This window comes from Talpa europaea (genome assembly GCF_964194135.1).
Source record: "Talpa europaea genome assembly, chromosome: 3".
NCBI classification, from domain to species: domain Eukaryota; kingdom Metazoa; phylum Chordata; class Mammalia; order Eulipotyphla; family Talpidae; genus Talpa; species Talpa europaea.
The window spans coordinates 41,010,473-41,037,555 of NC_140069.1; the positions used below are offsets into that span (position 1 = coordinate 41,010,473).

The 27,083-nt window shown below is 36.9% G+C and overlaps 1 protein-coding gene across 1 annotated transcript; it reads left to right on the forward strand.

The window, feature by feature from the left end:
- Nucleotides 1-3,245: 3,245 nt before the first annotated feature.
- On the forward strand, nt 3,246-8,216 carry LOC311168488 (myelin P2 protein; the record flags this gene model as incomplete). The annotated part of the gene is made up of 4 exons (XM_084230024.1): nt 3,246-3,318; nt 5,775-5,947; nt 6,157-6,258; nt 8,166-8,216. 4 exons carry the CDS (start codon nt 3,246-3,248, stop codon nt 8,214-8,216), a joined length of 399 nt encoding a protein of 132 aa, XP_084086150.1.
- Nucleotides 8,217-27,083: the final 18,867 nt, after the last annotated feature.

Here is a 27,083-nt window from a genome sequence, read left to right on the forward strand (position 1 = left end):
TAAACTGATTTTAAGAATTGAATTGACTCAAGCACAGATCTATTCCCAGTTCATCTTTACTCCTATGTGCAGATTCTTAAAGAGCCAAACCAAAGTGTGATGATTAACCAGGAGTCCCCCTCCTTGTTGCCCTAACCCTATAGCCTTGGCATAAATGTTAGACTTACTTATGCCTCTCACTTGCCTCTTGCCAAATTCATAGATCTCTAAAGGGGAAACAGTCCCAAACAGTGCACTTATTTCTCCAACTTTTCCTTTTTCATCCAAGTCCTAGACCCTTAATTTTTTTTCGTTTTAATCTCTCTGATGCCCTAATGATTTTTTTTTTCAATTTTGTCCTTATTTTTCAGAAGTCACAGTTGGATTTTTAGCTTGATTTCCTTATCAAATGAAACTTCTAAAGTTCATTTTGAATATTATTTTCTTAATTATTGAGAAGAAAACAATGACTTTTATTGGTTATTCCTCCTAGTAGTAAATGGTGTATCTTCACTGCCACTTGTTAGTATTGAAATATTTCTATATTACAAATAGTTTCAGACTCTCTAGAATTAAGACCTCATTTTAAATATTTATCAGATCATAAATAAAATGTAAGTACCATAAAGGCATGGGATTTTGTCCACTGATTTTTAATGAGAACTTTTCAATGGTACCTGGCACTTCAGTAGCAAGTAATAAATAGGTTGCAATTCCATGAGTGAAAGGAATGGAATCAGACCTTTGGTATCCAAGTGAGAGGTCATGAATTCTTTTCTAATTCCCATATAATGATTGACTATTGCTTTCCTGAAATATGCCAATGGATGTAGCTTGAAGACAATATAAGAGCTATTTACATGACTTGTTATACACAACAAGCTTTTCTGATTTATGTTGTTTGAAACTTTAGCTGTTCTTTTTAGTGTAAGGTTCAAATAGCTTGAGAACTTAGGTAGGTAAAAATCTTTGAAAGGAGAAGAACCTAACCCACACTATAGAGAGATTATAACCATTTTAAGAATATTTAGTTCAAGTTTAAATGTGTGTGTTAGTTATAACATGGTCCTTCTTTATCCTGTCTCACCAGGTTATTAATGACTTTCTTAGGAGTGACTTAATATCAGTGTCTCAAGCCTGGGTCACTGTAGATCTTCTCTCATTGCTTTGATCCATGCCGTTGACTCAAACGTGGACCTCAGAATTTCATCTCAATCCAAGCACATCTGGCCAACCCCAGCAGACACATACGTCACTGACAAGCTTAAAATAGAAAAAAAAAATCCTTTGTCTAAAATTTCTTCCAAGTTTTAAGCTTTCTCCCTTGCTAACATGTAGTTAAATATTTATATTTCAAACTTCTTGGCTATTTTTATGTGCAACACAAGGACAGCTGATAATATACACAGGTCGTTCTAAATATGAGGGAGGGAAAGGGATTTGAAAATCTTTCCCAATTTAGGCAAAACACTCAATAAAAAGGGGTTGACAAATTTCTTTTTAAAGCACAAGTGATACCATCTTCATTTTTATTAAATGTTTTGGATAAGAAAAGAGCACATCCATTAAGAAAAAGCACATTATTTTACAGTTGCTTTTCTATCCCAGTACAGTGTACTCCCTTCTCCCTCCAGTTACATTCCCTTAGGCCTGGGTTTGGGTTAACTGGTTAGCTGAAGAATTTTCTATTCAGTAGTTCATTCCCACTTTGAGTTATCAAGGTATGAGTATGTAAGATGAGACTTGGACCCACTGGATATGGGTCTACACTTTTGACCCAGCTTGAATCACCTATCTGCAATGGTTATGACACAGCTATGGCACTAAAACCTGAGCCCAAAGGTCTGGGATTCTACCTATTATGAGCAAAGTGACCATGAGATATTTTCATTGTTGTGAAGAGTGTGTATCTGTCCACTAAATATACACCACCTGGTGATATCAGCTGTCTCACAGCCAGGAATAATGTCAGAGAGGAAAACCTGCTAGGAAAAGGAATGGTAAAAGCAACGCTAATATTTGCAGTGATTTTATATTTGCTCTCCCTCAACAAAAACTGGGGCTCCGATGTACCATAGCCTGGTTACCTCAGCTCTTGATTTTGAGTAGAGAATGAGTATGTCCATGTAGTCATAGTGATATAATATTCACTGACATTGGATAAGAACATCTGTGCACATTTGGTGAACTAAAGCAATGTAGATAATTTTCTGGTCTAGGTACTGGGGAACAAGGCCAGGTTGAAACTTTCTTCTCCCTATTCAAATTTTGGAAGCAAGCTACCTGATCTCCTGAGCTCCAGTTTTCTCATTGTTTATATAGATGTAGTAATATCTATTACTGGATTTGTTGAAAGGATTAGGTAAAAGAAAATTTGTGTTAAGTCCTTACACAGTGACTGGTACCCAGAAATTTGTTGAATTTCTGGGCACTGCCGATAATGACTCTCAGTATACATTTGTGTTATTTTTATAGAAATCCTTTCTCCTTATAAGACTGAAGATTTCTTTTAAAGGACTTTAAAGTTGCTGCATTGACTAGGAAACTGCTTAATTTAGAATTGGAATTTTTTTAGATGAAAATCTTTAGTTACGGCCAAAGAGCATGCTATAGTGCTACTTCTTGTCCATCCCATGAATACAATTTCTGTTCTCTGCAGTAATTTTCTGCCTACTCTGCTTGCCTAGGATATGTGAACTATGCCAAGCCTCCCTTACCTATGAATACTTCCTCACACTGCCCCCCCTGCTTTTCTCTCCCACAACATATTTGAGGCTGTTATCACAAAACTCATGGACATTTTCTCGTCCCCTTTTCAATAAGACTACTTAATTGTGCAGACTCAGGATTGAGAGTTAGCAAGATGCCTAAACACACACACACCATTCATTCATTTATTCATGCTTATATAATTTGCTTGGTACAGGACTCAATTCAAAAACTTTTTTCCTTCAAAGCATTAAGGATATAAACATTTCCTAAAAGTATAAGATCAATCCAAATTATTTTGAAGTTTCAAATAGTATTCTCATAGATTTTTATAAAAATTTTTGGAGACTAACGGAAGCATTATGTGGAACTTTCTTTTGTCCTAATGGATTATTGAAGAGCCATTCATTGCCCACTCCTGACACTGCATTTCCTCATTGGTTCTCCCTGAGAGTCACATGATTTAGACATATTTGAAAAGAATCTTCTGAGGCTTTGTCATTACATTTCAGTTTCCTGACTCCAACCAGAACTGTGTTGAATTTTCATCCATCAGAATGAACAACAAATTTCTGGGCACCTGGAAACTTGTCTCTAGTGAGCACTTTGATGATTATATGAAGGCTCTGGGTAAGAAATGTTCTTTCTTGTTCTGATTGAGAAAATCCTTTTTGAGAAAGTTATGGGGAATATTTCCTTCTAATTCCTTTTTTCAGGAGTTGGGAAGTTTGAAGTACAATACTATTCTGGGATTAATATTTTTGACATTAATATTTTGACATTCTGATCATTTGTTTGCAGCAGTTTTAAGCTAATCAGGAGTTGCTCAAATGCATGAACTCCCACTGATTTCAAGGGCAGTTTCATATCAATACAGTTTTGGTTTTAAGGCTTTGGAGAAGTCTTAGAAATTTAGTCAACCCATACTCTGGATTTCCTGAAAAGTAGTATTAGAACAACTAAAGTGCTCATAATTAAGAAGTTAAATATATTCAAGATAATAGAAAACTTCTCATTTAAAATTTTATGTTTAACTAACTCTATCTCTAGGTTGTCTGTTATTACTTACATATTAGAGAGTTTGTGAAAAGGAAATGTGTCCTAAAGCAGGATATCCATCAGGTAGGGAAGTTAGATGTGGGGCATGGCAGTGAATTCAAACTCAGGTACACTAACATCAGATTTTCCTGGAGTTGGAACAGTGACTGAAGATAGAAACACCAAGCATTAGGTACATAAACTTTATTTTATACAATCTCCAGGGAATGTTCCATAGCTATAAGCACAATAGGTGTGAACAGTTTAGAAATTTAGAGTTCTTTGATGCAATAAAGAGTGTTGTCAGTGATCTCAGTTTACCATGCTTGTTGAAGTGCTTATAGCTTTACTTATCTGTTCAGAAAGTGTGTGAGAAAGGCTCTATTTTTAGATAAAAATGAGAAGAATCATTTCATGTTTCCTGGGAAACTATGAGAAGTTATGGGAAGAGACCCATACTATTGGTTACATTTATAGACTACACCTAACATGTGAGGAAGAAGCAAAATAATAGAAATCCCCAATGAAATACTCCCCACTTCTGTCATTTCCAATATTAGAGTATAGAAGAACACTTGAGGGGTTAGCAGAATATAGATCCTCAGGATCTACTGCAGATATTATCATTTAGTTTGATAAAAATTGTTCTAAATCATGTACAACAAAAGATTAGTCAGAATTAGAAGATTGGTTCCCAATTCTTTATTGGTTGTAATGCTTCCTTTTTTACTTTGTAGAAATAAATGTATATATAAATATATACACATACATATGTAACTAGTTTTTGTTTTGCTACATATTAACCTCATTAGATGTTTCTGTTTTCTATGTATTCCTATAGTCTTGGGTAATAGTAATAAAACTTAAGTCTAATTTTCTCCAAATGCAGAAAAAAATCATTTTATGAATCTATAGTCATTTGAACTGCAAAGATCTTGAAAGTAGCTAGATAATTATTTTCTACTAGCTAGACTTCGGAACAACAATTTCAGAAGTGAGATTCCATCAAGGATGTGAGGGGAGTTCTTTTCTATATCCATAACATATTATTGGGGGGAAAAGTCATGGAAAAGTGTATATAATAAGGTCTCATTTTAAAATATATCTTTAATATTTACATGTACAAACTAAAATGTCTAGAATGTCTAAAATGTCTAAATGTCTAGAACGATCTATACAAAACTATAGTTAGCAAATTTCTTTTCTTTTTAATGAAGTATCATTATTTTACATCTTTGTTAATTTTTTCACAATATAGAATTTCACCCCTCAGGTGTGGTCACCATAGTCCTCCTCCATAGTCCATTGTGCTCTCCTTCCCTTCCCCACCCTTTTCTCCCCTCCTGTTCTCCATCCCCCTACCCCTCTCCTCCTAGAAGCCTCAGATCTTTGGTCAGCTTTCAAGGGTTGGTTTAGTTGGCAATTTTCAATGGAACTTGAGATCAGATGTGGTAAAAATGGGAAACTTGGACTACTTAGTCTGAGTACTTTTATCTTTAAAATTTGCCAACATTACTCTTTTTTCTGTTTTTTTTTTTAATAGAGGCATGTTTTATTTATTTATTTGTTTGTTTGTTTTGTTTATACAAGCACTGGGTACATTAGAAGCGCGGGAGGGTGAGAGAATTCACCAGAGCCAGAGCGGGGAGCAGAGCAGGCAGAAGGACCGAAGTACACTGCTGAGGGGAGCAGCGGGCGGCAGGAGAGGTCTGCGCGCCATGTGGGACCCTCCTCCAGTGGCCAGGGTGCAGCCGGGGATCGAACTGGTGCCGCAGAGGCTGCGGGCAGCTTCACAACCCAGCGCTCAACCGCTGCGCCACCGGGGGGGCCCATTGCCAACATTACCCTTGCAATAACAAAACCTAAAATAGTTTATTCCATGGACATGTATATCCAGCAGGTGGTGAATCATGGGGGATCTTCAGTAGTAAGTGATACTACTGCCATTTACACACCTGGGTGCCTGTGAGCATAGACTGTAGCCACTTGTAATCTCTCTAGATTCATTCTTTTGATCAACAAAATTCTAACATTGTTTTGATTTTCAGGTGTGGGTTTAGCAACCAGAAAGCTGGGAAATTTGGCCAAACCCACTGTGATCATCAGCAAGAAAGGGGATATTATAACTATAAGAACTGAAAGTACCTTTAAAAATACAGAGATCTCCTTCAAGTTAGGCCAGGAATTTGAAGAAACCACAGCTGACAATAGGAAAACAAAGGTAAACTTTGATGTTTCTCTTCAAAGTTGGCTCAGTCTACCACTTGAGAGATAGAAGGACTCCTTATAGGGCTCAAAAGAGTGGACTATTCTATTCTGTTAAAAATGAATGTGCTTCATGAGAAACCTATATGAAAAACAATTGTGAATGGACTGCTTCTTCATCAACCAAAGCTAAAGCCATTCAATTATGTAAACTTGTCTTTCCAGACCACTGTGACCTTGGCAAGGGGTTCATTGAATCAAGTGCAGAAATGGGATGGCAAAGAAACAACAATAAAGAGAATGTTGATGGATGGGAAAATGGTAGTGGTAAGAGTGTTTTCACTTCTAAGTACATAAATAATGTTATTTAAATAGAGATATTAGTTATATTAATTTCAAACTATTTTTTTGTAATACAAAAAAAGTCTAAAAATAAAGTAGGAGTTTGTGTTTGGGTGATATTTAACTCATAAAGACTCATCTACTATACTTCAAATATAGGTTCAAAATTTTAGAAATAATAAAACTTATTTTAAAAATACAACATCAAAAAATGGTGGTAAATTTAAAGAAAGTATGGGTAAACCTCACTAGTGAACTCATGAAAAGCAAGTTTAAGTGTGTTTTCTGTTAGGTAACATTGATTTACAGCACTGTATGTGATTCATTGGCATGGGGTCACACCTCCTCAGCTGCATGGCACCAGGCCACACCTACCACCAACGCACCTATAGTCCTCTACCATAATCTGTGGTACCCCCTCCCTCTCTTGCAGCCTCAATTACACAGTCAGATTTCTAGAGTTTGTTACTGGCTTGGTTTCATTTATACCTTTTGTTTGTTTCCCTATATTCCATATGTAGACATTTCATATCTATATATGTGTATTAAAATATCAGTATTTATCTTTCTCCTTTGGATTCATTTCTCTTAGAATTATCCATTATCTCTTTCAGTTCCATCTGCCATAATGAATGGCAAGAGTTCATTTTATTTTTTTAAAAGATTTATTTATTTATGCATACAAGAACTGGAGTGCAGGCCAGAAATGCGGGGGTGAGAGGATTCACCAGAGACAAAGTGGGGAGCAGAACAGGCAGATGTACTGAAATACACTGTGGGGGGAGCAGTAGGCAAGACAGGAGAGGTCTGATGTGCCATGTGGCTTAGCTTTGTGACTGAGGATTGAACTCATGCTGCAGTGGCTGCAGTTAGCTACACAGTGCTGCATTTAATCCCTTGCACCATAAGGGAGGCCCCTCATTTTTTTTTTATAGTTGTGTAGTATTCCATGGGATGTGTGTGTGTGGAGGGGGCATTCTAATCCACTCCTCTAAACTCTGCACTTCGATTGTTTCTGTAACTTGGCTATTATAAAGAGTGCTGTAATGAACGCAGGACTATATATATCTTTTGGAATTAATGGGGTTTTCCCCCATTCTTTGCCTAAATATCTAGGAAAAGAATTGCTGGCTCAAATGGTATATCTATCTTATTACTTTGAAAAATATCTGTACTATATTTCATAAGACAAGTCTAAATTTTAAAAGCAAGCCAAATTATGAATGACTCGTAGAATATTTGTGGTGTTTATAGTTATCTATATTGGTTTTGCTTTAAGAATCTTAGCAACTTGGATTAAACTATGTCAGTAATTCAAGCTGAACTCATCCTAGACTTATTTTAGTCAACAGATAAGAATAATGACAAAGGTTATAAAAGATGAATTCTAATGACTTTATTGTTTTGGGTTCTGTGCTTAATATTAACTCATACATTGAATAAAAATAGATTCATGTACTGTTTGGATTGTTTTTTTTTTTTTCCTTTAGAACAGAGATTCTTATTCTTAGTACCACAATAGGTTTACCTGGGGAGTAAATACCAATCTTTAACACAGATCAATTGCACGTAAAAGTCTTGGGATAGTAACCACCAGTTTTTTTAAATGTTCCCTTGATAATGCAAATGTGCAGATAGTTTTGAAAATCATTGCTTTAGTAGATTTAAATGCATACAAATTATGCATAAAGCCTTGCCACAGAAAAAATTCTTCTGCAGTAGCATGGATTAGTTTTAGTTATAATTCTTAAATTGTTAGAGTTTGACATACTGATATTTTATTCCTTTCTAAGTTTAATCCTATGAGTTTTTTTTTTCATTATAAACTTGCTGTTCCTTTGAGAAACTTTGAGTTTTATATATGCAATTAATCTCTCTCTTTTTTTTTTAAGGAATGTAAGATGAAGGGTGTGGTCTGCACCAGGATTTATGAGAAGGTCTAAGAAAATCAGTTCCTTGTTGAAATGATATATGGTCAACTGACGTTGGAAATCAACTATTTCCATTCGTAAAGCCTGACTACACTGAAGTTTGCTTGTTTTTGCTTTCCTCTAAATAGATTAAATTTGCAAAGGACTAAACTCATAAGTAATCCAAAATTCAGTATTAAAATTTATTGTTTCAAGTTTTAACATTTTCACATTATATACATTAAAGTTTGTATATTGGTCAGATAAAGTTAATAATATCATTTAATTATCTGTGAAATTCTAACCTATGCCACATTTTGTATATTTGAAACATACACACACACACACTTTGTATATTTGCAAAAGGAAGTACCTCTATTGATGAGGGGTGGCAAATTCAAATACCTTCAGCAGCTAGGAAAGTAATGAGGGAGGCATATCAGAAATGTAGCAACAACAAAAAGATACTGTTTTGAACTTAGGAATCCTAATTTTAAATAAAAGGGCACTTCTTCTCTAGTCAATTTTTTTAAATTGAGGGGAAATTTATAGACAGTGAAATGCACAAGTATTAAGTGTTCAATTCACTGTGACAAACACATGCACCCATATAGATCACACCTTGGCCAAGATATAGGACATCTCCATAATGTCAGAAAGTTTTCTCAGGCCCCTTCCAGCTCAAACTCCTATGTTGTCCTATATCCACCAAAAGCAAGTAGTGATTTGGTTTCTATCACCATAAGTTAGTTTTTTTAAAAAATATATTTATTTATTTATGCATACAAGAGCTGGAGTACAGACCAGAGATGCAGGGGTGAGAGGATTCACCAGAGACAGAGTGGGGAACAGAATAGGCAAACTGACTGAAACACACTGCTGAGGGGAGCAGCGGGCGAGACAGGAGAGGTCTGCTGCGCCATGTGGGTTGCTCCCTGGCTGGCCGGGGATTGTACTCTTGCTGCAGAGGCTGCTGATTACTTAATAGTGTAGTGCTTAACCCCTTGCACCACCAGGTAGGCCTATAAATTAGTTTTGTTTGTTCTCAAATGCCATATAAATGGAAGCAACATTATGGAATCATTTATTATGTGTTCTTTTCTGTTTGCCTTTTAAAATCAGCATAATGTTTTTGAAATTCATTTATACTGTTGCATGAAGCAGAAAAAGAAAAAGAAGATCCTTTATATTGCATAGTAGTATTCCATTACTTAACTATTTCAGAGTTTATCCATTACTCCCTTAAAACAATTGGATTGTTTCCTGTTTGGGGCTACAATGAATAAATCTGCTATAAATAGTCTTGTACAAGGCTGTTTGTGGACATAATGGCTTCCTTTTGTTTGGATAGTTAGGTGTGGAATTACTAGGTATATGAGTGATTTTTACAGGCATGAATAGAGGCTCAATGAAACTGTTCCATGTGTATTATACAACTGAGCAAATAAGAAAATGTGTTGATGTTGTTAGAAGCCAGTATTTTTACTGTGGAAGAAGGAGTTTGCAAATATGGAATAAGGGAGTGCAGTAAAGAGCCATGTGAGAATGGATTGGAATAGATGTAAATTCATGATTTCAAAAGTGTATCTGTGTGTATGTATATGTGAACTTCTGAATATGTGTGTGTGTGTGTGTGTGTGTGTGTGTGTGTAAAATTGGTAATTCTTGCCTGACTCAATATTGGCTGTGATGGTTGAAATATGATGGTTTTCCAATCCCAGCACTCCTTCCACATCTATACACACACACACATACACATGCATGTATTTCCTAGCTATATCTGCTCCAAAAGCTTAGAAAGAAAGATGCCTCCATAGGATTAAATACACCTAAAGCACAATTCTTGTGTAATGATCACTCACCACTGAAATGAATGAGGGTTCCTTGGAGAATGGCTTATTCCTACACAAATGTAGGTAGGTACAAGATGAGCCAGAAATATCCAATTATGCCAGAAAAAATAGGAAAGTGTTCAAAAATTAATAAAGGCATGTCATTAAAATATGGAAACCTACTTTGAAGGTTCTCCCATTGTCCAAAACTGGGACAATTTGAGGAATAAAAATAACAGAAAAATAATAAGGATAAACCATTCAGGGGAAAATGAGAAGAAAGTATCTTCCTTATGGTAGGATGCCACAAGCTGATGGGTAGATGTAGAAGGAGTGCTGGGATTGGAAAACCATCATATGTCAACCTCATAGCCAATACTGAGTCAGGCAAGAATTACCAATGAATGCTAAAGATAGAGGAAAATTTTGATTGGATGTAGAATAAGATTTCTTATTAGTTACAAGGGAAAACATAGCAATGATCCAGTGGAAGAACTGGACAACCACTTGACAAGATTAATCAAAATTAACTTTGCCAATGCCATTCATCAACACACAATATATGCCTTCGAATGGAACATCCTGAGTAGAAGAAGTGTTACTTATCTAGTATTTTGTTCTGGAATCCATATCTGGAACTAATCAGACAGAAATGTCAAATAAATTCCAAATGAGGAATGTTATATTAAAAAAGGGGAGGAGGCTATTGATTGAATTCTTCAAAAATGTCAAGATCATAGAAGACAAAGAAGGGCTCTATGGAAATGTTACAGATTAATTTATACTACACATACCTGACAGTTAAGTATAGTACATGAGCCCAGATTGCATGGTGTACTAGAAGTAAAGTAAATCTCCGAAGAACTAATCTGGGTCAATTGACAAATTGAAATATAGGCAATAAATAGACAGGTATTGCAATGATGGAAGAAAATATCCCTATTCTTGGGAAATGCACAATAAAGTATCTTGGGGTAATGGACCATTATGTATACAACTTACTCTCAAAAAAAAATTAAAAAAAGGATTTGTGTGTAGACAAATGTTACATACATACAGAAAAAAAAAACAATTGATAAAGTAAATGGGATAAAATTTAACACAACAACCTGAATAAAAATTGTATGTGTCTTTGAATTAGTCTGATTCTTGAAGCTTTTCAGCAAGTTTGAAATCATTCCCAAAGAAAAATTTTTTTGGCAAGTTCTTGGCCTCTGGGCATTCAGTCAACACATATCTGGAAGCCATCATAACTGAGGTATGTTTTTTATTAATTTTTGGCTCTAGACAAATCAACCCATTAAAAAAGGGAGTTTAAAAACTGTAGTGCTATTTTCAGAAGTTTGTAGTAATATGATTTGCAATAAAAATGTATTCTACAATAAATATAATTGCTCTATAAAAATCGTGCATACTTTTGTTTTCATAACAGGAAAAAAGGAATTACACTGATAATGAGGAAGACAATCATTTCCACAAGTGATACATTTTGCTAGTTTGAAAAAAAAAAGTTTAAACAACCAAAAAGAGGGAATTTGAGTTCTACAATATTCAAAAATAGTCTTCGAAAAAATTCTGATTCTCTAGTTCCCTGTGATATAAAATGGGAGGACAGACTGCCTACTTCAAATTCCACTTTGCTACTTACTAACTGTATGTCCTTGGGGAAATTACTTAACCTCTCTGTCCCTCAGTTCCTTCTTCTGCAAAAATGGGGATAGTAATAGCCATTACTCAAAGACTCTTGAGGAATAAATAATTTAAAATATGCAAAATGCTTAGACTGGTATTTGACACAGGAAAACAATCATGAAAGTATCTTACGATCTTATGTAGCTAGTAACATCCATGATATTCAAATCATTCATTTTGTTATATTTCAAAAAGAATAGAATTTCACATCTCAGGGCAGTTGATGCTGATTTGCATTCCAACTGCCCCAATTTATTAAGAATATTACCTACACAAAGTAAAAACAATCAAGAAACCTATTAAAGATGAATCCATAGAAAAGCAAACAAACATTGTTATATAACTTCTCCAACTTAAGCAACTTTTAAAATGGCAATTGATGATTATCAATAATTTAATGATTATTGATGATCATTTATTATCAATGTTTATAAGTAATTGAAATCCCAAAGGAGAAGTAACATATCTTATATCTATTAGATAAGTGATTGGCATATCCAAAGCAGTCCTCCTAGAACCAGGTGTCCCGGAGCTGGCTCAGGTTATGTCATAAGAGCTGACTGTTAGATTTTCAGGAATTTGTCAAGCTATTTGTTAAACCATTGGTAGCTTGATAACATTTATGATAGTACTTACACAAGAGAGATAGGCAAACACAACAAATAGAGACTTTCCTCAGGAGATGATATTAAACACCAGGACACCACCGTCTAGAAGTAACCTAATGCTCAGACTTTATTAATGAGAGTTAGTTTCAGTTTGATCATTTTTCAAATTTTTGATTAAAGATTTATTTTTTAATTTGTTTTAAAAAATTACCCCTGCTTAGCTTTTAGGATGATTTCTTCCAAACCAGATTGTACCTCTCTAAGTATATCTGCCCAATAGAATCATCTGGAAGTTTTAAAACATCCCAACAACCAATATTGTACCTTAGGTCCACTGAGTCATAATCTGTGAGTGATGGGTGAGATCAAGTATCAGCATTTTTCTTAAGCCACATCTCAGTGATTCCAATGTGTGGCTAGTTTGAGAATCACTGCAACAAAGTCTTCCAAAGTTCGAAATTTCATGTAGGCTATTATCACATTGCTATCAATTAAAATGTAATGAAACTCAGAAGCACCCAATGTCATGTCCCTAATGTGACACTAAGTACAGCAGAGGTAGTAAGAATGTTACTGTAAAACCAACTCAGATGTAACCATGTCCTTTATTAGGGAAGCAACTGTGAACCTCTTTTCCTTGTTATTTCAACAGGAGGCAACTCCTTGGCTATGATCCATAACATATGCAAAAGTGAAGGTTTAAAAATAGCAAAATGTGAAACAACAGGGAAAACAAAGCCATAACACAATGCTAAGTTTTTGCAAAATATAAATCATCTTTCAGCAGAATTTGGAACAATCGAATTACTCAAAAATGTAGACTAATTTTTAAAATAGCATTCCCCAGATTTTGCTATCTATTTTAAAAGACCAAATCACTGATGGAATGGATGGAATGCAAAGATTCAGGTCTCAGTTATCTGAACTAGAATTTTGGCACTATTAAAGCATAAGATCCTCCCCTCAGCTAACCAACTGCTGTGCACCAGTTGTTTGTTTTTTTCTTTAATTAATTATTTAGTTTATTTTCAACTGAACTAACATTGGGGCACTTCTATCAGGTATTACCACCACGGTTCATCTACCACCACCTTGCCCATACTTCACCCATCACATGCCATTATGCCTCTCTCTCTCCTTGCTCTTTCCCCTTCTTCACTCACTACCCCCTAGGTGTCTCAATTCTGTAGTCAGCTATCAAGGGTTAGCTTTTCAGCTTGTTTGTTTTGAAATAAGAATGCCCCAGTTAATAACCATATATATGAACTTTCCTATTTATCAGTCTCCTGAATTAGTTGTAAAAATAACAATAACGTAGATAACATAAAAAACATTAATCTTGATTCATTCCACTCATAAAGGGAAGCAGATCTTAAGAGCCCCTTACTCTTAAGTTGTATTACTCAGTATCTGAAGCCATAGATTGGATCCTGCTTCTAACTCTTTATCAGGTGATGTGGTAAAACTCTTTACCACTTTAAAATCAAACAATTTCTCCATTTTTGAAAGGAGGGGAAAATCTGGATGGTCATTAAGAACCTGATATTTCTACATTTTATATCATTATATCTAATAGATTTGGCTATTTAATACTGAAATGATCATAATATGCTCACAAATTTTTTTGTTTTAATAGCTGCCTGATTTTCAAACGTTCAGAAGGTCCAGATAGACAGAGATGAATATTTAATGTTTTTTCCCTTCCTTAACCCACCTCTTTCTCCATGCAATAGATGCTGTATGCTGCACAAAACATCAATCCCCATACAGACTTTCTGACCTGCCTCCAAAGAGAATTTACTAACTCCCTCCACAGTGTTACTTGACAGCTTAATGAAGAAATTTGATTTTTTAAAAATTTCCGGTCCACAGCATATGATTCCTAGAAGAGACTTGGTAAATATCCTGCACACAGAGGCTCCATCCATGCTGGGTTTGAAAACAAGCCAATGGATAGGTTTCATACAGCTTAGTAATGGTGATTTTTTTCCCCTTGGAATTTTATAGACTAGGAAGAATGATGAAATGTCATTATAATATCCAGTTGCCTGTAACTATCCCTTCTTTTCTTTTGAAACGGGAAAGTCTAAAAAACTAAACTATAAACAGGAAATCTGACTGGTAAGTCACATGCATAACCCAGGGATGATTAAAAACCAAATTCAACAGGATCCCTGTTAAATTCTTGAATCCACAAGGAAGTCAAAGGATTTTCTTATTTTGAAATAATTAACAGGTTAGTCTATGATGATTAAGACACATTTCTGCTTGTAACAAGGAGAATAGATTGGATTGGTTTTAACTATTTCCAGCTGGATGATCTGTATTTCTCTTGTATGGAATACCTGGTTTTTTTTTTTAGAATTTTTTTTTTTTAAGATTTATTTATTTATACAAGCACTGGGCACAGTCAGAAGCGTGGGAAGGTGAGAGAATTCACCAGAGCCAGAGGGGAGAGCAGAGCAGGCAGACTGATGAAAGGGAGCAACAGGCGGCCAGAGAGGCCCGCGCGCCATGTGGGACCCTCGCCCGGCGGCGGGGATCGAACCAGTGCTGCAGAGGCTGCGGGCAGCTTCGCAACCCAGCGCTCAACCGCTGTGCCACTGGGGAGGCCCTTTTTTAGAATTTTTAATAGTTGATGTGAGTGCAAAATATTTTGGGTACTGAGGATACAGGGGATGGTCAGAAGAGCACAGAAGGAAACTCCTTTTAGTTCTCTGTGTATTTGTGAACTGTATTAATAGCTCATTGAATCTAGAATTCCTGCAGGACTCATCAGAGATCCACACAGTATCCCTGCTAAATTCTGTCCATTTTGCTGATTCAGCTGGTAGATGTGAAATCACTTTTAGTATCAGACAATTCTACAGTCACCAAATGTCCAAATTGAAGCATCTTTGCCTCCTTTTGTCAAAAAACTCTGGTTATCAGGAAACAGAGGGTGAGAAATGGAGAGATATTACTTGAAATAATTCCCAGATCAACAGAAAGGAACATAGATCCATCATAAAGAAAGAAGTCAATATCATTAAATAATCTATTAGGTCTATCACATCACTATTTGCAGCACTTATTCTAAAAAAAGTAAAAGTATTATTTGAAAGCTACAAGAACATCAATTAATTCCCTCCACCTATCTCTCTTGACCTCAGTGAATAGAGTGAGAAAACACATTTCCACAGGGTAAATATTAGCAATATGAGAAATACCATATTGAATAAGTGCTGTGCTCAATAAGTCACAATCTATATTCAACAGACAGTCATTCATTCAGCAAACACTACTGCTTAAAAAAAAAGATGAACAAGGAAAGGCCCTCCCTTCAAGCACTCCTCTATGTATGTGCAGGAAGGAGGCTGGTTGAGAGGTGAAGGATAGGAATATGTTTAAATAGATTAACTGAAAACAAAAAAAAATTTAAATGAGTTTTACATTGTTATTTTGAGCATAGATTTAAAGTAAGAAGTTGATATGATCTTCTGACTTCAAGGCTGTGCAAATGGTCTTGTTCTCCTGTCTGTCAGAGCAGAGGGAAATTATTGAATCATTTTCCAGAATATTTCACAGTATGTTTATACCACAATTGTCAAAAATCCCCATATGTAATCATTCAGGGCAATAAAACTTAAAGTTTGACTTGAAATGGATTTGGGTACTAGCAATAACTACCAGTTTGAATATACCTCCAACTACACTCAGCCAAGAGCCTCAAGGATTCCTTTTAAAGAGATAGGAAATAAACAAGATTATTTAGTATTTTTGTTTTCTGACAGTCTACATATTAATGGGTTTTTTTTAAACTTTACAACAAACAAAAGTGTAGAACTAGGGAATAATTCTCATTACATAGTTAACATTTACCAGCAAAATGAGTTCTTTTCTGATTCTTTAAAATATAATATAATGAGTTAAAATATCCCATCAGTGTAAATAGATTGTTCACTATGTTTCTCTATAGATAATTTTAACTGAAATTGGCAATCTCAGTGGCATGATTTGGTAAGCTGCAAATCTCAGTGAACAGGGCATCAACCAAATTTATGCCTGCCCAGCTTTTGGTTACAAATCACTACTGCACATCCTCAGGAGTGGTTGTTTCAGTAACTAGCAGAGTCAAGATACCACTGTATCTCAAAAACCAACCAAAGTGCAATATTTGCATATTTGAACTGGGTCAGCAAGAGCTACATGTTATAAGCCTGTACCTATGTAAAGTGATTATAATCTTTCAAGAATTTCACAGTGTGCTCTTAATTTTGAGTGATTTACTCTAAAGCTATTTTCTTCTTGACTTCACCGCATAGGAGAGCCAACTTTCACAAATAACTATAAATTAGGGAATTGACCTGAGTTACATGGAAAATTATCCTGAACAATGCATAATATCTTGGCAGGCTACCAAATCACAATGAAAATGCCAGAAGGAAGTCATTTGGTTGTAGATGTGAATGACAAGGATATTAGGTCACAATGTCCAATCAAGACATGTTATACTAGTGTCCCAACAGAATACTTTATAAATACAGATAAGGTCACAGGAGCTGAAGATCTTATCATTGTTGGATGAGCCCCCACTTGGCAGAACACAGATGGCTTCATTTACAAGCTGAATTTCCCTGGTTTTCTACCAGGTAGGTAGATCACGAGCCGGCCTGGCATGTTCCAAGTTAGCCCACAAATTCATCTATGTACTCTTGCGCTAGATTTACTCCCTAAGAAATCTGTTTAATTAGAAGCAATAAGCCATGTTCAGATACTTATCAGCATTAACAGAAAGATTTATTTAAAATTTACGGTTCTATTCACTTATTTCACTGGTATGTCACCAAGGTGAAGGAGCAACAGAAAACTCTGCCTTCATCACTCCCTTCTCCTGTGTCACCTCCTCCCTTTTCCCCAGCCTATCTGATCTATTGCTACTCAGTGTGGATGAGCATTATGAGCAAACCCAGGAACTTTCTAGAAATGCAGAATCTCGAGCCCTTCTCCGAATTACTCAATAAGAATCTGCATTTCCCAAGGTCCTACAGGTGATTCCTGTGCAAGAGGAAGTATATAGGACATCCTCCTAAATATAATATCCTGTTGATAGAAACTTAGGAAATTGATGTCTTTTGGTAATTTCATTTCTATATCTCCATTATCATCTAAGAAATTAATAATCTAGAATCAACTCTCTTTCTCCCAGCCCAAAATAAGACAAATAGCAACAAACATTTGTTTTACCCTTCACAATACTTTCATAATCATATGCACAGCAGCCTTGAGGAGTAGGCCAGTGCTACAATTCTCATTTTATAGATTAGAAAATTATTATAAACATGCTTCAAATCACACATAACTATTTATCTGACTTTAAGTTTAGTACTCTTTCTGCTACTGTGCTGAGATGAGTGGACAGATGATCTAAAAACAGAATAGCAGGGGAGAAGAATAAACATTGGGCATAAAATAGATTTGGAAGGGACTGGAGAAAGTTACTGGAAAATTAGTTATGTAATTTGTAGTCACCTTATCTAAGATTTCATTCCCCAATAACAGGGACATAAAAACAAATCTATCAGATTTTCTTAAAGATATCCAGCCTCTTCCTGATTATGAGTTAAACATAATCATGAACAAGGGAAGACAGAAAAACAAACTGAACTTGACCAAGTGCTCTCCCTGCTAGTAATTCTCAGGAATACATCAGCAGGAACCAGTTGGCTCCAGGGAATCACATTATAACTTCATCATAATCTCTCTAGGAAATTTCTTGCATCCTCTTCCACCAAGTCTACATGTTTCACATGAATCAATCAGGTATGGTTTGACCACCATATTTTCTGACCATATCTCCATCTAGGTAAAACCACATCTGCTTTACATACATATTCTTGCATTTGTCTGATTTTTTCCCAACCCTTCCAAAAATAGGAAACTTTCAGCATCACATTTTAGGATTTCCTCTTTAGGAAAAGACAGGCACATTTTTCCAAGGCTTTCTCTGCCAAAGTCATTGCCAAGTCCCCTTGCTGATTGTCAGGTGCTGAGCGCACACGCCCACCACCTGTGTGGGGGCCTGAGCTCACATGAAAAGATCTGAGCCTCTGCCTGCAAGTGGCCCTGTGCCCAGAACTTCTGTCCCAAACTGTATGCAAATCTGCATCATCTCATCCATTAAAGGGCAAAAGAATTAGAACATATTTTTAAAAAGATTTATTTAATTTATTTATGCATACAAGAGCTGGCATGTAGGTCGGGGGATGGGGGGAGGCAGTGAGAGGATTCACCAGAGACAGAGTGGGGAGCAGAATAGACAGACTGACTGAAATACACTGCTGTGGGCAGCAGCAGCATGACAGGAGAGGTCTGATGCACCATATGGGTCAGCTCCCTGGCCTGGGATCTAACTTGGTGCTGCAGTGGCTGCAGATATCTTCATAGTGCTGAGACTTTACCCCTTGCGCCACCAGGGAGGCCCCACAAGTAGAACAAATTTGAACAAACATCTTTCATCACCAAATCTCTACATAGGCTTTCCTTTAGAGAATATCTGGATGAAAAGTGACTTGGAAATTTGCGAACGTTTTCAGCGAGTTTGGGAATGCAGACTTTCTTGACACAATTTTCAAATGTTTCCCTCATAATTTTAAGGAAAGATAGTTGGAATGATTTTGATCTTAATGTATCTGTTGATGTTTGTCTTGTGGCACAGTATGTGATCGATTCTAGAGAATGATCCATGCACTCTTGAGAAAAATGTTCACTCATATTTTTTTGTACTCTCCTACATTGCTGGTGGGAGTGCAAACCGGTCCAATCACAATGGAAAGCTGTATAAAGGTTCCTCAGTCTACTAAAAATGGAGCTACCATATGACCCAGCATTTCCACTCCTAGGGATCTACCCAAAAGACACAAAAACATTGATTCAAAATACCTGTACCTTATGTTTCTTGCAGCACTATTTATAATAGGTAAAACCTGGAGGGCTACCCCAGTGGCGCAGCAGTTGAGCGCTGGGCTGCGAAGCTGCCTGAGCCTCTGCAGCGCCAGTTGGATCCCAGGCCGTAGGGGGGGTCCCACATGGCGGGCAGACCTCTCCTGCTGTGCCCACTGCTCCCCTCAGCAACGTACTTCGGTCCTTCTGCCTGTTCTGCTCCCGCTCTGGCTCTGGTGAATTCTCTCACCCTCCCCCGCTTCTGACTGTACCCAGTACTTGTATAAATAAAAAAATAGGTAAAAACTGGAAACAACCCAAATGCCCAAAAACAGACCACTGGATCAAAATGTGGTATATATCCACAGTGGAATACTATACAGCAAGCACAAAAGATAAACTCATGCCATTCACAGCAACATGGGTGGAGCTAGAAGTAATTACGCTACACCCAGAAGGAAAAAGAAAAATATCAGATGGTTTCACTTATAGCAGGAATATAGGGGAACCAAATAAGACATCAGGGTAAAAAAATAACAATACAAGACAAAAACAGACAATTATAAACCAGAGACATCCTGCAGGGGAGGAGGAGGGAGAGGGATTTGGAGGGAGGGAGGAAGAGAGGGAGGAACACAGGGGACTGTGGTGATGGTGCACGGGTGAATTGGTGAAGGAAATTCTTTGGGGACTACACCTGAGGTGGGGGCAGGGGGTGGGGAAGCAAACATTGTTTAAAAATGAACAATGACGTAAAATATAAATTTAAAAAATTAAAAAAGTATTTCAAGGAGAGATCAGCACACAAAAAGGGTGGTCAAAATTCCAAGCCATATCTCAAGCATCTGTTCTGTAAGAGAAGGGCTGCATTGAAAGCACGGAAAGGGCTGACGCCACAGTAACTCGCTCAACGCGATGGGATTTCCCGATATAGACATGCAGGAATCCCTTAGGATCCAAGCTGGAACAGAGCCCTGCACTCAAGATAGAGAAAACAATCCTGCCTTAAATCCAGCAGAACTAGGAATGGCTAATTCTTCTGATTTTGAAGTAAACATGTCCCCAGCTAAGTGTGGGAGAGACACCAAGTCCATACAATTAAATCGAGATTTATTTTAGTAGTTCTAGATTAAAAACTGGTAGCAGCCAGGAATTCCAAAGTAAGCACCAGATTTATCATGTTAGTATTTTTGCTCTTTACATTTCAGTAATTTGTTATTTATATATCTGAAATATTGTATTCTAGCAGCTTCTACTTGCATACATTCTCTCTTGGCCATCAAACTTGAATACTTGGCATTGGGGAATAGGTTCAGATCTTCTTAGATGGGCATCACTGAACTATGCTCAACACCAGATCAGCCACATCCCTTCACCACAGACCATTGGGTCTCCTCCCCTGCTCTGTATCCCTCTCTAGTCATCTCAATTCTGCAGTCATATTTCTAGTTTTCCTTTTGCTATAGTTTTGTGACTTCTTTTGTTTTCTTTCCCTAGATTCCACATATGAGTGAAATCATTGATATTCCTCTTTCTTCTTATGTATTTCACTTAGCATAATGCCCTCCAGTTCCATCAATGTTGTTGCAAATAGTAAGAATTCATATAAAAATCTGTAAACCAATGTTACTGCAATAAAAAATTCCTATAAATAAAAAAGTCACAAATATAATAAATGAAATTTAAAAATAAGTACAATATAAAAATACTTGGAATTGGTATGGTTTTAAATTTTATTTTAAAATTTTTATCTGGGCCTCCCTGGTGGCACAGGCGGTTGAACACAGTGCTGTGAAGCTGTCCTCAGCCTCTGCAATGCTTGTTCGATCCCCGCCGGCCTCGGAGCAACCCACATGGCAAGCAGACCTCTCCTGTCCTGCCTGCTGTTCCCCTCAGCAGTGTATTTCGGTCAGTCTGCCTGTTCTGTTCCCCACTCTGTCTCTGGTGAATCCTCTCACCCTCCCGCGCATCTGGCCTGTACCCCGGTTCTTGTATAAATAAAATAAATTTTTAAAAAATTAAAAATATATATATCATCTAGATTTTGTGACAATATGGTGGAAATGAGGTGTTGATGCTAAGCAAAATCAATTAGATGGAGAAAGATGAGTATTAGATGTTTTCACTCACGTGGACTGTAGAGAAACGAACAAAGAGTCAGACAAAAACTAAACCAAAACAAACCCTAGGAATTTGTAAAACTGAGGCTACAAGAGGGGAAGAGGAAGGATAGAGAGGAAGGCGGGGAGAGGAATGAATGGACTATGTGAGGACTATGGGTATCTTGGGGTGGGTGTGGTTTGACTTGCATTTGAAAATGTGTGATACTAAACCTCTGATCATGCAAAGTACTGTAAATCAATATTATCTCACTAAAAATAATATTGTAATAAATTATATATTAATATTTAAATTTCCATTATTAACTAATAAAAAATATAATGGAAGCTATAGTGAACATGAATCATGGTGGGTAACACTTTGAAACCATGGAGACTTTTCAGTTACACTGCAATTGCATTCACTTTTGTTATTGACCTTACTGTTTATGCTGATCAAGCCAAACAGCTTTCTGCTTCAGATCTTTGTTTTCTACTCTGGAATTTTCTCCACCCTCCTCTTTCCAATTCTAGTATCTCTTCTTCCAGTCTCTGTATTTGTTTACCTTTTTAAAAAGGTGGTCTTCAACCACCTTATCTAAATAGGTGTTCCATGTTATTTTTGATGAAAACATCCATATTTATTTTATAGCATCTATCATTATCTGTTCTTACATGCTTTGTTATGTATTTAGTGCCTGCCTTCCCAGGAGCATACAAAGTCTTGAGAGGCAGGAATCTCACTTGCCTTTATTATTCTAGAATATCTAGTTTTCAGTCCTGAGCAAAGTAGATGCTCAATAAATATATTTTGAATGAACGACAGGACATTTGACTTTTCCTAACTTGTTTGGTCCTAATATCTATGTTTTAAATCTTTTTTGACACCACTATTCATTCTTTAAGGCAAACCAAAATTTCTCATCAAAATTTCTTTTACCCCCTCATATCATATCATACAGCATGGACATTTTAGCCTGAGAGTTATTTCCAGAATCTGAGAAATAAATGGTCCCCTTGATTCTGAAATCTCCCTTAAATGGAAATAGCTATCTCTCTCTAAGGAATGCAGAAAACACTTTTAAATCACTGTTTATATTTTATAAATAATAACAAAAAATCAACTGTTTTTAAAAATAGTCCTAATTCCATGGATTAGTTGGTTTTAAGCTCTATTTCACTTTTTTTAAAAAGATTTATTTTATTTATACAAGAACTAGGGTGCAGGCCAGATACATGGGAGGGTGAGAGGATTCACCAGAGACAGAGTGGGGAGCAGAACAGGCAGACTGACGAAATACATGGCTGAGGGGAGCAGGGGGCAGGACAGGAGAGGTCTGCTCTCCATGTGGGTTGCTCCAAGGCCGGTGGGGATCGAACCAGCACTGCAGAGGCTGAGGACAGCTTCACAGCGCTGCGCCCAACCGCCTGCACCAGCAGGGAGGCCCTTCACTATTTTTTAAACTCCAGTTTAATATTCATGAAGTCAACGCTCTGTCTTGAATCTTCTCCTTGTACTGAATATGACTGCCCCACTTAACAATTGTGGAGGTTTAGGCATAATTTGACTCCTCAGGTTGAAATTACACAAAACATCAGGAATAGCTTTCCTCTCACAACATATAAATATGCAAAAGCCTGGGGTAAATTGTAAAATACTTCAGGTGTCAGTCTTGTACAGAGCCATCACCAGAGACTATTCCTCTTCCAATATCTGTTCTTTCCTTTCCTCTTGTAGTAACGAAACTTTTGTTGAGCCTGTGACCAGCAAGAATAGAGATGACATTTGCCAGAATAAAGATGACACTTGATAATTACTAAATAATTTCACAAGGTCAAGTGGCCAAGTTCTGGCCAATGGAAAGTAAGTGAGAATAAGCCACCTTATCAAAAAAGCCCCACCATTAAAGGCAGGAGTGTGCCTTCCCTTTACCCCTCTTCTGCTTTCAGGAAGGTGGACTCACTAGTGAGTCATTCTATGCCATAGAGATGAGAGCACAGTCCTACAGGTAAAGGAACTAGCTGAAGGGTTCCAGGGCCCCTGCTTATCAAGGAGCAAAGCTCCTTTATGTTTAGACCTGAACATGAGAGAGAAATAAATGTTCATCTCATGTTAGCCATTGTTATTACAACTGCCAAATTTTTATCCCAAATATATACCTACATAGAATTCTCCTACACATCTTCTCAGAAATTCTAAGTGAAAGAATTAATCTGATTTTAAGATGAAATTATTTCTCCCCAGCTTCTTTTGCCCTCGATTTCTGCAGGTATTTTTAATAAGAATAATCTATACTATAGGTTCTTTATTATTCTAGTAAAAAGTAATTCTACACTGTAGAATAAGGGCTAATTTCCCAAGTAGTCGTGGCGTGACTTGGTAGTTGTTGAAAAGTGATTGAGGATAACATTCTAAGTTATATTGGGCTTTATTATAAAGAGGTGTTTTAGTGTTGAGAGTAATTCTTCAGTAAAGGAAAATTATTTTCTCCCAAATAAGGTTGATAAGAATATTGAGACAAGTATGTGGAGCATGATTTCCATGTTTCAGAATACCCAAAATACAGAAAATTCTGAACTGTCGTCTTTGTAAACAAAGCTTCTGACTTTCAGAACACAGAAATATATTAAGATTTTTAAAGTAAAAAGCTCTTTGCCGAAAGCTCCAGAGATGTTCCAAGAACATCTTTAAATAAGTGAACCATTTTGAGAAACTTTCCTTTATTTATCTCAATTTAGAAGTAATATTGCCATGGAGACTACTGTATTTGTCAGAAACAAATGATTTATGAACCCACAAGCTAACATGGTTTAGGTACTTTCTATGGACTAGGTACTTTGTGTTTGTGTATAGGAAACTAAGGGACAGGGAGATTAAATAATTGTTCAATGTCCTACAGCTCAAAGGCTGTAGAATCATTTTGTCAAAGATCATTCTACAATTTGTAGTGTAGAAGACTAAAATTCAAGAGATAATTATAAGTCAGGAGCTTGTTGGATTTTAAGAAATGAAAACCCCCAATCAGGGCTACAGAGAGTGGCCACATGGACTTCAAGCACTCTCTCTCACAGCCCTGTCACTCCTTACCCCAAACTCTGATGCTGTGCTTTGTCTTGTTGAAAGTGATTCTCCTTTTTACTTGGTCCATAGACTTGTGGACCATGTGTTGGGGATAATTTTTTTTTTTTTTTACTCAAAATCTAGTAATTTGTAGGGCCTCCCTGGTGGTGCAGGCAGGTTGAGCGCCGCACTGTGAAACTGTACGCAGCCTCTGCAGCACCAGTTCGATCCTGGCTGGCCGGCAAGAATCCCACATGGCACAGCAGCCCTCTCTTGTCTCGCCCACTGCTCCCCCTCAGCAATGTATTTCGTCAGTCTGCCGGTTCTATTCCCCGTTGTGTCTCTGGTGAATCCTCTCAACCTCCTGCACATCAGGACTGTACCCCAGTTCTTGTATAAATAAATAAATAAATCTTGAAAAAATCTAGTAAATGTAAACACTTGTGCACTTAACAAAGTGTGACATCTATTTTCTCTCATTTTCTGTTCATGTCCATTCCCTTCAATACAAAGACAAAGGGATGATAGAACAAGAGTTTTCCTGGCTAGCCATTGTACCAGCCATATTTTACTTCAGTATATAGAAACTTTTGCACAATGAAGCTACAGTATTTTCCAAATTGTGCTTAAAATACCTTATTCCACCACCAAACAAATATGCCTGTTTTTGAGTGCTGGTTCAGCAATCCCTTTAGAACTTCTGGAAAATGGAGGTAAATGGAAAACTGGCCACTGACAAATTCACTGCTGCCAACACAGTGGACAAGAACCAGCTGAGAATGCTGTGCCTTTTTTCAAACTTGACTTCAGGTTTCACTGGAATTAACTCCCTTTATCCCAGAGAAAGCATGACACAAAAAGGATTAGGTAGAAATTCATGAGCTGAATGGCAATAGAATTAGTACACTTTTTTGCTGCAGTCATGATTAGATAACTTCATTCACAAGTATTGAAATCTGTACATCTTTTACAGATCCAGGAGTATTTCTTTAAATATGAAATTGTTGTCAGTACATGTAATGATGCTCTTACTGTGTTCTAGACTGTCACACAAAGATTTCTTTGACCCATAGATGAGTAATGTCATCTATTTTATGACTGAAAGGAACCCACTTGTGATAATCATGGGGTTTTTCACAAAATATGTGTGTGTTGCCTCTTTGTGGTTACACAGAAAAGTCCCTTTGGTGGGGACTTGTGACTTCCTCTTGCCACTGAGCTCTGTGTAAAAGAAATATGAGGCACTCTCAGGCTGCAGAGTTCATTGCTGGTGTGAGAGCCTCCAGAGTTCTCATTACTCTTTGATATGGCCACTGACAGCATCTGGCATGGCATCTGCATTTTGTTGAGCTTGGATCCTTGAGAGACTGCAATGAGTAAACACCCAACACTTAAGGAAACATTTCCTAAGTGAAATATAACCTAGTTAAATTTTTTTTGAGATTTTTTGCTATCATAGCATAATCCATGCTTACCAGATGGATATAGAAATTACTATCTACAACTAGGATGGTACATCAAAGTAAAATATAGCATTGGTTTAGGAACCAAGTCAATGCTCAGCAGTTGATGCTGAAGAAACTTTGTTGGAGACCTACAGGATGCCATTTTACTTTTTTCTTTGGCAAAGCATTTAACAAATCTTTATCTGTAATACACTGAAAATATATGATTTACTTAATAAATGCAAGGTCTTGGGAAGAGTTTTGGAAATTAAATACAAATGGCAGGTGCTATTTGCTTTGTACGACACTTGACAAGTTTCCAAGTCCCTAAGTGACTACTCAATGCAGGTTCTTCTGCCAGTCCCTGATGGACATGTAAAAACATTTGAGCTTTTATACAATGGAAATGTGGGACATCCTGACTGAAATATAGTTCAACTAACCACATTTTACAAATGAAAAAGTGGAAAGAGATTTGGTGAACACCCCAATGTTTCAAGACTATTAAAGGCAGTGCTGACACAAACTTGCGGATTTTGTCTCTGTGAAATTGTGTATGTCCTTCCTGGCATCAGACAAACAAGAGGGTCTTTCTCCTTTAATCTCTGACAGTGTTTGTAGATGAAATAGATGTCATTTGACCCATGAAGAGTCTCCTTAAGAAATACAGGACTTGCTCAAGAAGACAAGAACAGGAGGTCATAGTCTATTTTATTCCAGTCCAAGGAGAAGAAAAGATGAAATAGAAACTCCTACAACAGGGACTTCCCTGAAGGTACAAGAGGTTAAGTCTCAGCACTATGAAGCTATCAGTGGCCACTGCAGTATGCGTTCGATCCCTGGCCAGTGAGCTAACCCACGTGGTGCAGCAGACCTCTCCTGCCTCTCCTGCTGCTCCCCTCAGCAGTATATTTCAGTCAATCCACCTGTTCTGCTCCCCGCTCTGTCTCTAATGAATCTCTCACTCCCCTGTATTTCTGGCCTACACCCCAGCTCTTGTATGCATTTTTTTTTTAAAAAGAAAGAAACTCCTACAACACACACTGAAAATATTCCTTAATTCTTCAGAAATGAACATCTGAAAATGGCATGGCTAAGTCTTAACTGTTTACATGACTTCCAAAATCAACACTGAAGGGTGGAGGTTTTACATACAAGAAACAAGTAAATATTCAAAAATTAAATATAAACCTTGCGCTTGGCAAACAGCATCTCAGATTCTGCTCAGTGTTTCAAAAGAAC